Source organism: Lonchura striata, chromosome 5, assembly GCF_046129695.1.
Source record: "Lonchura striata isolate bLonStr1 chromosome 5, bLonStr1.mat, whole genome shotgun sequence".
NCBI lineage: Eukaryota > Metazoa > Chordata > Aves > Passeriformes > Estrildidae > Lonchura > Lonchura striata.
The window spans coordinates 36,742,532-36,757,778 of record NC_134607.1 but is presented as its reverse complement, the minus strand read 5'-3'; the positions used below and the strand labels follow the sequence as shown (position 1 = coordinate 36,757,778).

Sequence of the window (15,247 nt, the reverse complement as noted above, 5' to 3'; positions counted from 1 at the left end):
AACTGTCCTTGGTAATTACTTAGAAGAGGCTTGGGGACAGGGAGCTTCATCAGTTTAAGGGTACAGAGCACAGCTGAAGTATTGGTGAGTTAGTTTCCCCATCCAAAGTGAAGTCACCAACAAGACTTTATGGATCAGGATGCAAGCTTTGAACTAAAATGATGATCAAGTTATAGTCAAAGGCAACCCTGAGCAGGATGTGCCTCTTAACTCTCAAGGGTGGGGAAGTTCTTTCACAGGTAGTGTGAACTGCCAGAAAAAGCAGATGCTGAGTGTTGGGAAGAGTACAGGCTTGCAGCTACTATAATTTACCAAAATATAGAAGTGCAAATCTGAGTCATGACCTAATACATGCCCAGGAAAAATTATTACAGTTTACTTTTGGAAATGGTGACTGTAATGGTAAAAATGATAGTAAACTGAAGGTCTTCATATCAGTGGTCATACTAACCTAGTAAAGACTCAGCAGGAGTCAACTAAAAAAATTTCTCATGTCACACACATTTTGATTTTACTAAACTCCACCTTTGGTTTTCTACAGGAGAATATCAAGATGGTTATATTTTCCTGCTATTATAAAAGAAAAACACAGAGTTTTAGAGAAAATAAATTGTACTATGGTATCCTTATATTTAATGGGATATTCTAAGACTAGCTTTGACAAGAAGGAAAATAGTCACAGATGCTATCTGTACTCCAGGGCTCAGCAACTGACCAATTATTTAGAGCTATTTACAGGACGAGCACTCCTCCAAATCTATCTGGAATCTATTTAAGGATTTTTTTAAGTAAAAGAACGAGCAAGGAGAAGCACTTCCAATGTGTCAATAACAGACTGGTAAATCTGATCCTATTCCTACAGGTTCTGTTCAGAAGCTCGTGGAATTTTTTATAGTACAGGAATTTGAAGAATGTTTACTTTTCAAGGACACTGAAGTTTACATTAAGCTATAGATATTTTAAGTATCAAATGTTACGTGATGCTGAGTTTTAAGGAAGTAATTTACTGACACTAAATGTTGTCTTTGGGTGTCTGTTATTGTTCTCAACTTTTTTCCCCTCAGCTGTTTAAATGAATCCTGAGGGTAGTTCTTAAAAATATTTTTGAAGACAAGAGGAATCAGACGACTCAATATACTTTGTAAATAATTTTGTTGTAGCCACCTTGAGACCTTGGTCAAAGAAATTACATATGTGTAATAAATCTTAAAACAGCTCACAAATAACATAAGATTAAGGAAATAAACCAACCCACAATATGACATGAGTCTCATACTCACCACTTCACGTTTTTCTACTTCAAACCAACGAGATATTCCAGGCAAACTCTGTACCAAGATCAGTGTGGTTCGCTCTACCCATAGACTCTAAAATATATAGAAGTAATTTATTTCCTGATTTTATTCTCTCTTCCTTAATTATTGCCAGTTTCCTTTATGAACACCTTCACTAAAGAGTATGCAATAAAAAAATACTAACATCCAAATTCCTACTGAAATGTCTATGCCATAAGTCAATGACACTCACTTTTCTCCTTACTTTCTAGGTCCTACTACTAATTAGTAATTTCTGCTGATTCTTCACTCTCAAACTTTATTATATGTTGTCCCCAAATCTCCAAAACTCACTCACACCTGCATTGGTATTTTAATATTTCTTTTCTGATCTAACATCAGAGAAGAACAAGAGTTCCAAAGTAGAACAATTTACAGAGGAGATAGCATGATCAGTTCTCCTTTGAGAAGCCCTATTCAAGATTCCAGAATGCATAGCTGATGGGATACTCAAATATACTACTGGGAAATACTTTGTGCAAGAAGTTTGTAAAATGACAAATCAACACACAGGATAGTGCTTACACAAAATATTTATGTAAGCTGTACAGTTAAAACAAAGCTCAAACATACATCAGAAGACAGCAGTGACTCAATTTAGCTTATTTATTATCCTTACAGTTTTTTCATCTAAATTTATAACAAAATTATTATGGGATAACTCTTTTTGTCTGTCTGACTACCAAATACATTCAGCATCAGGATGTACTTCTAGTGGGTAAGAATTAAAATTACACGAAAAGATGAATTTTCTCTGTGACATTTTTAATAGAAGGAACAGAAGGGATTTACCTATTAGGGAAGGAACTATTGCTTTTCCCTGAGACAATGTCTAAGTTCAGAGATAGTTTTTAGTCTTGATATCACAGGAACAGGTCATTATGCTGCAGTTCAGTCAAAGCTGTCTTTGCCTTGCTCTAGAGAGAGATAGCTTTTGGCAATCCTATCCATACCCCAGACTACCTCCTTAACAATGTTTTCCCATCTGCCTAAGAAACTTTTATGAGACTGCTCTATCCAGTTCTGCCTTCGATACATCACGATGCAAAAAAAGAAGATTTTTTTTTCAATTTCAGTCACATATACAGCAAGACCTCTGCATCTCCCATATATTTTTAATACTATTTTATTAAAAATAAGAAGTAAAATAGTCAAACCTGAAATACCATCTCCTCTAGAGAATTTGATGTACCACATTCAGCTGAATGGTGCAAATGCAGATGATATTTCAATAATGCAACCTTTGTTGATTTAACAAACAAATTCATAGGTCCACTAGATCAGGAAAGGGCATGATACTTTACCTTGAATTCATTTTCCTTGTCCTTGGTCCCTTTGTGAAATGGTCTGTCATATCGGAATCGCCAGATGTGATTTACTTTGTAAAAGCTCTTGATATTATCAGGAATGCCATCTCTCTGCAAAACTTCCTGGTTTTCTGGAATTGGCGTCACTGCATAAATCTGCAAATCTATACGTAAAGAGTTAAGGCTATCCCACTTTATTCAAATTAGCAACGCATACTGACTCCTGAAGCATTACAGAAGAAAAATTCTTTAAAAACTGTGTCTCAAGAAATGCTTTTATACTATTAATGGCTTGTGAAAGGAACCAGAGATATTTTTTTTTATTATTTGAGATTTCTTTGTACTGTTTTGTTGAAAATTTTGTCTTTATTTTTGAAATAGAGCTACTTACATGAAATAGTACATAAAGTAAAGGGATTTAATTAAATATATTCTTACATAATATGTCATGCCATGCTAACCTAATGTTGCATTGTACGAAGTCAAATTACTGTACCTGGAACTGCTACACCATTATCACAGTGGTGATAGTTCTATTTTTAGCTAAAGAAATAATGTCAATAACATGTCATGGAATTCTTAAATAGAACCAAAATTACACAAGGAAATTCTAAACATAATAGAGTGAACTAGGGACAAAATGCAGGGAAATTCTCACCTACCATTTATTTCATGGAGGCACCGTGTGATCAAAATTGGCTATAGGTGTACCTACGTTTTTTAAAAGCATAGAAAATGTAAGTGCAGAGTATGGCTTTGTGATTATGTGGATACACTGTGCTTCTGCCTGAAAGATGGTCTCATCTGGCTGATTAGCATGTTGCATAGCAATGGCATGTGGGAACTCATTCAACATTCGCTGCTGGAAGGCCTCCAGCCTTTCATAGTCATGTCCTCGGCAAACAAATTCCTTATTCTGAGTGGAGAAAGAAAACAAAAAGCAAGAGCAAGTTGCATGAAAATAAGTAGGATCCAAACACATGCTCTTAAGTATTACATTTTCCAGGCAACCTTTGCATCACTTAAAGAAGGGAAAAAATAAGAAACAAAAGGCAAGAATAAAAATAAGGAACACAGAAAGAACAGGTATCTTAGAAGAAGGACATTTTATAACATAAATTATGTTTTATTCAAAAGTCTGGAAAAATGTAATAATTGCATTTCAAAGTTTGATAAAAATCTGAAGGGAGAAATTTTTCTTAGTGGATTAAAGTATGCAATTAACATGATATATCAGACAGTATAAAATATGTAACAGAAATATAACCCAACAAACAGATAAGACAAGGAAATGGGTTCGAAGTCAATTCCCTAAGAAACTTTGTTCTGATGTTATCTTTTTCTGAAGAAAAATATTGCATAAGAAAATTATAAAGGCATTCAATTGCCTTACCCTGTAAATGCTGATCAATTATCAGCCTGGAAAATTAAAATGATCCAGTTTTTACAACACAAAGTAAAAGAATGCTCCTGGCATTGAATTCTGAGAATTGAGACTTTCATGGGAATTGCACAAAAAAACTCCTGTAACTGTATAATTATTCAGCTACAAATTAAAATTTGAAAGCTTTATTATGAAGTTTAATATTTATATCTTCTACAGCAAACATATCCAGGTTTACAAACTGCTTTGCCATAAAGAATTAAAATCAAATGTATTAAGTCTGTCCTTGTTGGTGTTGCAAATATAAATATGTGCTGTGCATGTTTAACTTGAAAAATTCATAAGATGCATAAGCAGTGAAAGACCTAAGGTTTGAAAGGTTTTTACTCCATCAGTTAGACTTTCTGATTAATATTTTCAAATTGGTTTATACAGAAGTTATCTTCAGATGAATATTAGGTAATGTGAAGAACTATCTTTTCCTCAGACTCTTTTTGAGCATTACTTTTAAAAGGGAGAGTTTCACACTATATTTACCAGTTTGAAATAGTCATTTCCCCACCACTAAGGCAAAGACAAATCAGGCTTTTTAGGCCTCCACCACATAGGAGGCTCCTTCATCACTTATTTTAATTACCACAGGATGAGGAACCTGGGTTATGATTGCAGCTGCTCCATGAATAGGATGAATTCTGTTCTCTTCCCTAGGTAAGTCAATGCAGACTGTGGAGCAGGGACACAGTGTAAACACCACTAACACTTTCAAGGGCACTTCAGTAACTTCAGAATTCCAAATTAATGACCAAGAGTAACGACCCTATTATTTGTCAGTTTCAGTACATTAATAATCAATGAAATTCAGCATGTGGAATTTCTAAGTTATTAAAAAAAAGGAACTTTGGAATGTAATTGCTTAAATGCTAAATTTCTGATTATCCCACTACCAATGGATACGGCTTCTGACAGCCTTTCCCTGAGTATCCACCAGCAGGAACAGAACAGGAGAAAGGGAACAAACTACCATGAACCATTGGTCTGTGGAACAATGTAGGTGCATGGTTTCCAATATAAACATCAATATTGTGTTTCTGTGGGACTCTAGAAGCCTAGAATTTGTCTTTTCATTAGTCAGGACCTTTTCTTAACCATGAAACATGAAGGTAAATAATTTCTCACAGGATAAAACTTGCATATAGTATGAACAAATTTTAACACAGTGAAAGTGATTATGAATGACAGCATTACTCCATTCTGCTTATTTTCATTTCACTTACCCTCAAGAAGAATGGGAACTTTTTCCCATAGAAACCAACTCTGAAAAATTCTGGCTCCAAGCGCTGTTGATCCATAATTTTGTCATACAAAGATGCTTCCATCATCTGTGTGAGATTGAGAAGAAATGCAATTAGTCTTTTTTGAAAGTGTATTTTTACCATAAGCTATCACAAAAGGGAATGTCTTTCACCTCTGTGGTTATGGAATTGCAATATATCTCTGAGCAACAACTAGGACATCCAGAAGTTTCTGACTGCATCAGATTAAGTAATTATACCTCTTAGGGATTCGAAAGTTGCCAAGAATTAAAAAATAAATCCTTTAAAATATGAAGTACCGATATTAAAGGGGTAAAATAGAAAGACAGTTTGAAACCTATGACCCAGTAATCTGCTAATCACCCAAACACATGGCAGCAATGTGGTCAGTTAAATCAGCAAAGTCTAATTTCCATATTCAAGACAGTCATGTCCAAATCACACCAGATTCCAATTATTTAAGCATCAAATATGAGCTCCTTTAAAATGTCCCAATAGCAATTAGCATAATTTTTCATCAAGACATCTGTTTTTTATTTCACTCATAACACTGACACAAGGGGATCTTAATACCAAAGTCCACCTTTTCTGATGATATTTTCAGCAAAGTTTTTAATACTGTGGAAAAAGCCAAACACAGTCTTAACCCTATTATAGGTAACACAGACAGCTATTTAGTATGCATATGATATCAATAACTGCCTAATTATACTGCTATGAGAAATCCCCACACCCCCACTAATGTTTTTGGATTAACATTGGTGGCACTGATACAGGAAAAGAATATTTCAAACACAAAACACAGTACAATTAATTAAACATGCATAAATGAATAATTTTATTAATGTGATGATAATCAGTTTGCTTTTGCTTATAGGATTCTGCCACTGACATATCAAAATATATATGGAATAAGCAGATAACAGAGTCCTGCCACATAGCTATGTGTTAAGAATTTTGCATAATGCTGTTAAGCAGCTCTGTCTTAAAGGGACTTCACTCAGTCCCAGCAGCAAGCATCCTACATGTACAGGAAATTTAAAAGGGGAGTTGTAATAAAATATTGAATCCATCAGAAGCAGGTAAGAAAAGAAGACACAATAATTTTTAAAATACACTATCTGAATGAATGAGAAACAATGTTTAGAGTTCTAAAATGAAAAAAAACCCAAACCAACAACAAGAAGACTGTACCAAAAATATTCATTTTTACTATGTAATATTAAACAGACCATATTTATAAGCAGTGCATTAAAAAAAGTAAAGGTGTGCATTGTCTGTGGCTTTGCTTGCAATTACAGCTGCCAAGACATGCTGCTCCTCCTAGTGAAAGACTGCATGCAGCACATTCCCTGGATAAACTGTAGGAAACTAATGAAAGTGAATTTTTATTATTATTTTTCTGCATAAACATACACAAAAAGAATGCTGTACAGGTACAAATATTGTAAGAACATTAATTTTATAATGAAATAAAGCAACCTGGTCTAGTGGAAGGTGTCTAGCAGGGGGGCTGGAACTAGATCATCTTTAAGGCTTCCAACCCAAACTGCTCTATTGTAGACAGGATTTTCTCATTTTTCTTCAAAAAGCTCATACTCCTTTTCTATAATCCTTATTGTAGAAAAAAAATCTTCAGGGTAAAAATAAGAGTGAAAACCAAACCTAAGGACCATTCTGTGGTAAATTTAATTTCCTCAGTAATATTTTATAACCTAAATTAAAAAGCTTTTGGATTCCTGATTGATGAAAAGTATTAATGTACATTACCCTCATCTTGCTGAGGTTTCTGTAGTCATAGTAGCTCTCATATTGTTCTGCAATTTTCCTGCATAAGATAATGCCATTTTCCCAACACTGCAAGCAAATAAAGAATGTTCAGTAATTCAAAGCAACTGTTTGACAATTTGTGATTTATCAGTGGTCTGTTCTATCTATACTAAGTCTTGCTACTGAAAATATTTGAACAAACTGTCCACTAAACATGCTGATAGCTTCTGAGTAATACTGATGAACTCTTTGAAGAATTAAAATATATTAAAAATATATATTAGAGACATTTAATAAATTATTCTTTTTGCACTATGCACAAAATGTTAGTCATTGCAAGAGTGATGGACAACTCTTTTGACACTACATGAGATGAATTCCACACAGTATGATTTTTACATTTTAAAATTGTACTTTTAATACATCTTCCTTATTTTTTTTTAGGTTGTACAAGTACTTCATTGCGCCATGTAAGTTAAACTATATAATATAATTACAGAATTGTTTGAAAAATATGATCAACATCCAGTTGATTACATTTATTAGGCTTACTGGATTTATTAGGCTTACATGGATTTTACACTAGCTACACAAAATTGTAATGTATTGCTTGTTTGCCAGTAAGACGAATCAGAGCACTATGTGTATATAAAATTTTAGACTACAGCATAACTACACTTGTTTAATTCAGAATAGGCATTTGCAGTAATGACAATGAACTGTGATCCCCCAAACAAATTAATTTTTAGTTTTTAAGAGATACAGCTTGGTATTGTAAGGTGTAAACATAACCTTTACAATCCTCACTTGTTCACTAAGTGAATTTCATTAGCTTTATAAGGCTCATTTTCACCACCTTTAAAATGGGGAAAAATGATATCACCTTTCATAAAGTGCTTTGACAGTTACAAAGCCAACTGCTATGCAAGTGAAAATTATTCTCATATGTAAGTGGGGGATTTCTAGGATACAACCACAGTATTAGAAGAAACCTACTAGAAGAAACATACTGCATCGCTAAGTAACTGCTCAATCAAGCAAGGACAAACACTTCCCCTCAACACAAGAAAAGAGTGCAACCCTGGAACTAATACTCTAAAATGAATAAATTACCCTTCCCAGATCCACTCAGCAAAACATGACTATTTTACCTTTCCCCTATCAAAGTTTTGAATGATGGTCAGATGGAGGCACTCCTTACGCTGCCACTCTGTTTGCATGGGGTAGTTGAGGAATTCCCTGAGCGGCCGATCAGACCACTCCAGCAGCTCGTCGTACAGCAGCAGTGTGTAGGCAGCTTCTGCAAGACAAATTACAGCATGGCACTTATCAACACCAAACACATCAAACAGACAAAGTGCACAGAGATGTGAATGCTTTTCTTGAGAGGCACCTTTCTAATGGTTAATTGATTTATTTGGGGTATTAGGCAGATGGTAGTGGTGTTTTTTGACAGAGTTACTATTACAGCTATAACAAAAATAGCTTGACATTTTCACACAATATTTAAAGTGGAGTTACTGGGACTTCTCCTGGAGTCTGAAAATACAAAGGAGACAGAAATTAAGTAACCATTTCCTGCTTAGCCCCAGTCTGCCATACTGCTAAGGAGAAACTCTCAATGACTTTGCTGTCTGAAAAAAAGGAACAAGGACTGGGGGATGACAAACAGCAGTAGTGAAAGAGGAAAGACAACAAGACTGTGGACACAGTCCAAAAGAGATCAGGGCTGGGAGGAGAACAGGGAGGCAGATATGTGCTTAATAGAAACCACTCCTTCACTCCTTCCATAGAGCAAGAAATCCCTGATAGCTGAGCCTTACCAGCTGACCATAACAAGCAATTTAAAAATGCAATGTTTTTAATTTTTAAATTTTTTAAATTTTATTTAGTTTTTGGTTTGGCAGGAATCAAACTGGTTGTTGGTTTCTACTGAGAGAGTTGTGTAGCAATATTTACATTAATAAGTAGACATTATCTGGGAATATAATTTTTTTTTAACTTTGATTTCAGAAATCCCTCAGAAGCAGTACACTAAAATAATATTAAATTAATATTTTTATTGAAAAGTCAGACTTTGGTAAATTACAAAACACCATAATTACTACTGGCTACAACAATTCAGTTTGGCTAACTGAGCATATGTATTATTGATTTCCAAGTTAGTATTCACAGTTTATGTTGACACTCACAGGACCACTTTGCATGAGTGAGTCAGCACAAAGACGGGCCATGTTCTGGAGATGTACTGCACTGGAGAAAGAAGCTCCCTACCAGACTTATTTTATTGCAGATTTTATAGGTTGTACATAAGGCAAAAAATAACAATAAAGTACTAAAGTACTTTTCGTGCTAAGCTAAGTTTACCCCAGACAACCATATCCTACTTCTGCCTCTGCCATATGAGTTCCCATAAAAAGGCGACTTAAGCAAAATTTTACAGTATTTTTTCTAGTAGTGTTCCTCTACACATCCAGCTAAGAACCTGTGGATGAAAAAAACATCACTGCAGAAAATATTTGTGTGAGAGAGTGCTTTGAACCCCCAGTGCTGCAAAATGCCAAGCGTGGTGCAAACTGGTACTGTGCTGTGATAGACCCGTGCAAGGAAAACCAGCTCAAGTTGCACAGACAGCCTTAATTCTGGCATCACACTCAGCAGCTCTCAGGATGCTTCACTGGTAACCACCTTTGTCATAGTTTCAAGCTACATTTATGTACTCTAGACATGAAGCACATCTATATGAAAATTTTAAAATTCCATGAAGCTCATAATAAATTATTCAAAATCATAAGGAAGCAAAAGATAGCAGAACATAAGTAGTTGATCAGGATATCTCATCGTGACCTTTCCTCTCTAAACTTGGCATCTAAGTCCTCAACAAAATTTTGTCTGCCATAACAATGTAGTTTTCTTAAATTATAATAAAGTTATACAGAAGGTTTCTCAAATAAGAAAGACCATAGTGAATTACAAGTCTGAAGGGTTCCTCCACTCAGCATCCTATGTCTGGCAGTGGCAAACACAACAAATAAAATACCGGTACCTCAGGGAGAGATTGCATCAAAGCACTAAGGAGAGATAAATAGGGGTAACTCATGACGTGGAAAATTCAATTTATACAGGAGATATTAAAAAAACTAGATATTTCTAAGGTGGTTAAGTAAAAAGTCTCATTACATTTCTCAAGTGACTGAGGGGACACAAGGAATCAGTGCCTTTATGTGGTTTGGCCTCAAGAGAGGTATATTTATAGCTGTAACTGAGTGCTGTGTAAAGAAAGATTTGAAGTAATGTTTTGTATAAAGATGACTTTTTTTTTTTTTTTTTTTAACAGAGAATTTTTAGAAACATTCCAGTAAAGCATACTATGGATATGAGAGAAAAAACATTTCATCTCTAGGATGAAATGATGCAATTAGAAAACTAATGCTGCAACATGTAGGAATGCTGCTGAAGTATCAAACTTATTTTCCTAATCCCAAATTCTCTAGACCAGCTGATTTACAAAAGTCTGTATTGCCTCTGATAAGGCAAGGCAATGGATTACACAAGTCTGTTTTCTAATTATGGGTGTGAGACAAGTCTTAATAAAGCTCTTACAGCAAAAAATTAAAATTTATAATAAAAAAAAGGAAGCAGTGAAATCTACCACAGTAAAGAACACAAAAAACACACAGATTGATAATATACACATAGGAAATACAACAAAGTTCTTGAAATAAATTTTGAGCAAAATACTGTTTAAAATCAGAATGGATGGCAAAACAATTTAAAAAATTAGGTTCATATCACAGTTGAAGATAAACTGGACACATAATAGTACTCAGTGCATAAAAGGAACTCAACACTGCTCAAAGAGTTACTAAGATCGACTATGCAAAATAATAGCTTGATACAAAAGCCAGCTGTGGCAGAGACTTCTTGATAATCAAAATTCTCTTGTGACTCACAACTGCCAGGTCACATGAAGAAACGAAAATCTCTCCTTAACATATCCTGCTATCTAGTCCACATTTAAATCCATTCTCATGGGTAGCAGAAAAGCATAAGGAAAGTTGCTGTGACACCAGGTAAGCTGTTTACTAGAGACCCCCTAGCCAACTAACCTGCTTTTAAGAAGAATGAAAATATAGAAATTTTGAACATAAGCAATTGCAAACACTGGGGAAAAGATGGAGGTATTATAAGGTCAGTAAAATATTCTGGCAAAGACAGTGTGATTTAAAAGGATACTGATTTCATCTTCTCCAGCAGTTACTGATGGCATGTAGCTCCCCCAATGAAGTGTGTGTTTAGCTGTATAAACAACAGTCATGAACAATATCTTCTTACTTCTTTATGTAAAAGATAAAACCATCCTTAGCACAAAATTAGAGAACTCTTGGACAATAGGACTGCAAATGCGGTGTGTGAAGATTTAGAAAGACATCATGAAATTGCAATACTTGTCACAGATTTTATGGTCTCTATCTCATCATGAGTAAGTGATATAGATTTTTTTTCTTTTATTACTTTTTTTAACTCAAAAATAAGGTTCTGAAACACAGCTGTATGGAGACACTTCACCAAACAGATAGCCAGGAGCATTAAAAAAATGTAGAGGCTCAGATACCACTAAATGAACTCATAAAAACTTCCTCCAAACTTTACTCCTTTTGGGTGACAAATAACTGTATCACACATTCATTGCTAATGGGTATCAATAGAAGTAATTTACATTCACCATGGCTCAGCAAAAAATAGTGCTGTGGGGCTGAAAAAAAAATATTTTGAGGAATCAGTTAGGCAAGGAAATTCAGCTGTTGCCTGGGTTGGTATGTTCTGCACTGAAGATACAGCTTGCAGGGTTACAAAACACTGCAAACCACAGACCAGTCCTAAATATCTTTTTCTAGTTTCTATTCAGTTACCTGTGAAGTTTTGTGCTTTCAGATGTAGGTCATAGAGCTTATGAATATAGCGAATATACATTTCTTCCTTGTTCAGTTCAGTCTTGTAAAAATTCTGAAATAAAATTGAATTTTGTAATAAAACACAGTAGTTAATAAATTTATTATAATGTTTACAAATAAAAGACTTCATAATACTCTAGAAATAAATGTACAGATTTTATTTCTAAACATATAACTGTTATTTGTTGTTACATGGATGAAATATGGACTGCAATACCATAGTTCTTCAAAACATTCTTTATCTATTTGCAAGCACTAAAGCAAAGTATGAAAAAGTTACAGGAAGAGGAGCACAAGCCTATAGCCCTGTTCACAAGTACTGCCACGTTCACAATGGACATGCAGCTTAAGTCCTCCTGCTAGACATCGTCCATATTCAGGATAATCTGCTTTGATTAATAAAAAATTATAGGCTAGAAAAGTCTAAGCACTGATTCTCATTAGCAATTAACAATTTCTGTTCTAGTATTAAATCGTTATTTTGAACTCTAATCAGTTTTTCTCCTAATGTACAGTATTCAAATTCTGTGCCACTGTTTTCTAAATTGAGTTATTATCAAGGAAAAAGGTAGGAGGAATACTATGAAAATGTAAAAAATAAAAACTTTATAGAGAAAATATTTTTTAAACTGATTTGAGAAAATTTAGCATTCATTGTCTCTCTGTTGTACAAGACTATTAAAAGTTTCTTTGAAAATTATTAGGACATTAAATCCACCTTAGCCTGCATGAGTCATTGAAAATTCCATTAAAAAGTACTATGCTGTTTTAGGATTTTAGAAATTTTTTTTGTACAAATCTTGGATGCTTTGCTAATAATAGATTAAAAACTCCATAGGGATGAAAATAATCCAGGTGCTTTACAAACCTCAGATCATGCCAGATATTTTGACAGCAAGCCAGCTGCTTTATGCCTTCATAGTAAATATCATCCCTATTTAGAGCACTATTTTCCTACTGAAGAAATCTTTGTTCTCTCATGTATAACTGCTACTTAGAAGTGATACCAAATTGTTTCACTGACGTCAAAAATGCAGAATTACAAGTCAGCTTATTTTGGTTTTTTCCCCTCTGGCTAAAAATAAAGCTTTTCAAAAGATTCACCATGAAAATGGACACTTTCCAAGGCTAACAGAAGTCAACAAACTTGTCAGTGGAAACTGGCCTAGAATCAAAATCTTGTAAACAAAAATGACATATTTTTCATACTATGGTTTCACACTGTTGGTTTGTGGTAATAATGATAGCATGACAACAGAAGGTCTTGAACAGCATTTCTGTCTCTTCTACTGGGGAGAGAATAGTCAGCTCGCAGTATTCACAGGATATCCCATACTATATGCTATAAGAACCAACTTGCATCAGTTATTGGAAGAAAAGAAACAAGAGAAATCATGTAGGTTTTGTTGGATTTGGGAGAGGAGGAAAGGCATGTTTGTTTCTACAAACTCAAGAGATTAATTAAACATAGAAAGTACTTTGGTGAAGTTTATCCAGTAGGAAGAGACTTAAAACTGAGTAATGCAGTTTTAGAGACTTTTCAGAACCAAGCTATGAAATGCCAAGGAAGACTATCCCCCTACTGTATAAACCTCAGCCTGGAAAAAATAATAAGTGATCCTAAGTGTAGTGTTACTCTGTCAAATTCCACTCAAATTGCAACAAGAAGCAAAGTATGTCCTATTCAAATGTGCATTTGCTCAACTGAACTCAAAAAAAAGGGAAAGAGAAATATTATACTAACCAAGAGGCTAACAGTGCAGCCAATCTTTTTGCCATCCACTTCTCCCATTTTCATGCAGTCCCTAAAGTAGAAAGTAAAGACAGTCAAAAGGAATGCTGTTTATCCACTTACACTGAAGCACACCTCAGAAAACAGACATATTTCACTTGGCAAGCTGACTGAAAGGATTGCTTTTAGCTGAACAGCAGATCCAAGTAGCTAAGAGATTTCATGCCTCCTTTTGTAGTACATTGAATACCTCAATTTTCAAGAAAGTAAATGTTTTCTTTCTGGCTCTGTCATTACTATGTGATCTTTTTTTATCACACAGGGAAAAAAAGTAGCCAGTATAAGCATGCTGAAATAAAATAATAACAACCAGACATCATAACATAATCACTAAAAGAAATCTAACATAACTGTAAACCATTCTTGGATACATGAGCTAAACAATTGCCTCAAATACTCTCATAACTAACATCACACCACTGTTTTGAAAGACTATGAGTCCTAGAGGTTGTAATCCATCTGATCCCTGAAGATAAATAGCAGTGTCATGCTTCTAGAAATTAAGAGTACAGTCTCTTTGCTAATGAAATACCTTTCTTTTCAAACTATCAGTGACAACAGCAAGTGCTGTACTAGGTCTCACCATGTATCCCTATAGAATCAGGGAGAAAAGCTCACAATTAAGCTCTGGACAGTGCTAGAGTTTGTGGCAATGAGGAGGACTAAGCTGAAATGTGAAGCCTCTACACAGGTTCACAAGTGACTGGGAAAATTGCTTTTAGTCTCGCACTCCTGAAAGAGAGTACATGCCTCTCATTTCTCTCTCCTTTGATCACATGGTACAGTCAGATGTGAGGTGTTCATCCAGCAATCATGTCTTTGTATACACACTTACTGTCCCAGCTGACACTACAACTAAGCATGATTGACACAGTAATAAGAATTTTACATATTGTGTAAAACAACTGTCAGGTGATTAGCTCTGAGCTCTGTGTCTTCAGACAGACTTGAGTCACCAACCTACTACCAAAAGTTACTACATTCCTTGACAGCCAACTCAAACACATCACTGGATGCTTTACCATGGGGAGTCTACTTGGTTGTTTTCATCCTGCCAGTGGCCTTTTCTTGTTGACTAAGCAGCTGCTGTCAGAGATCCTGAGCACTTACAGCTGCTGTATCCATGTATCCATGTGTGGTCACCATTTAAGCAAGTTAACTCTACTTGTTTCCTAATATTTCAAAGATGACAACCCTACTCTCAGTTGTGCTAACCACTGTACCTGTAGTCCAGGAGCCTCTCCATGAGGCGAGTCACAGTGGCAATTAATGAAACGCCACTTTCCCTCCATGTTTCCCGCTCAATTTTCTTCAGCAGACTGAAAAAAAAAACAAGCCAGAAAAATGTCACTGTTTATTTTTAACTGTTACTATGACAACCTCTCTGCTTTT

General features: G+C 34.9%; 1 protein-coding gene across 4 annotated transcripts in view; it reads right to left on the bottom strand.

The window, feature by feature from the left end:
- Positions 1–15,247, bottom strand: part of DOCK4 (dedicator of cytokinesis 4) — a 221,515-nt gene that overhangs the window by 19,475 nt on the left and 186,793 nt on the right. For all 4 annotated transcript variants that reach the window (XM_021545259.3, XM_021545261.3, XM_021545260.3 and 1 more), the window contains 9 exons: positions 15,079–15,174; positions 13,808–13,868; positions 12,022–12,115; positions 8,260–8,408; positions 7,109–7,195; positions 5,300–5,404; positions 3,416–3,557; positions 2,639–2,805; positions 1,281–1,367 (listed from right to left, as the gene is read on the bottom strand). In XM_021545259.3, the coding sequence (XP_021400934.1) occupies positions 1,281–1,367; positions 2,639–2,805; positions 3,416–3,557; positions 5,300–5,404; positions 7,109–7,195; positions 8,260–8,408; positions 12,022–12,115; positions 13,808–13,868; positions 15,079–15,174 (988 nt within the window). The remainder of the gene's footprint in view (positions 1–1,280; positions 1,368–2,638; positions 2,806–3,415; positions 3,558–5,299; positions 5,405–7,108; positions 7,196–8,259; positions 8,409–12,021; positions 12,116–13,807; positions 13,869–15,078; positions 15,175–15,247) is intronic.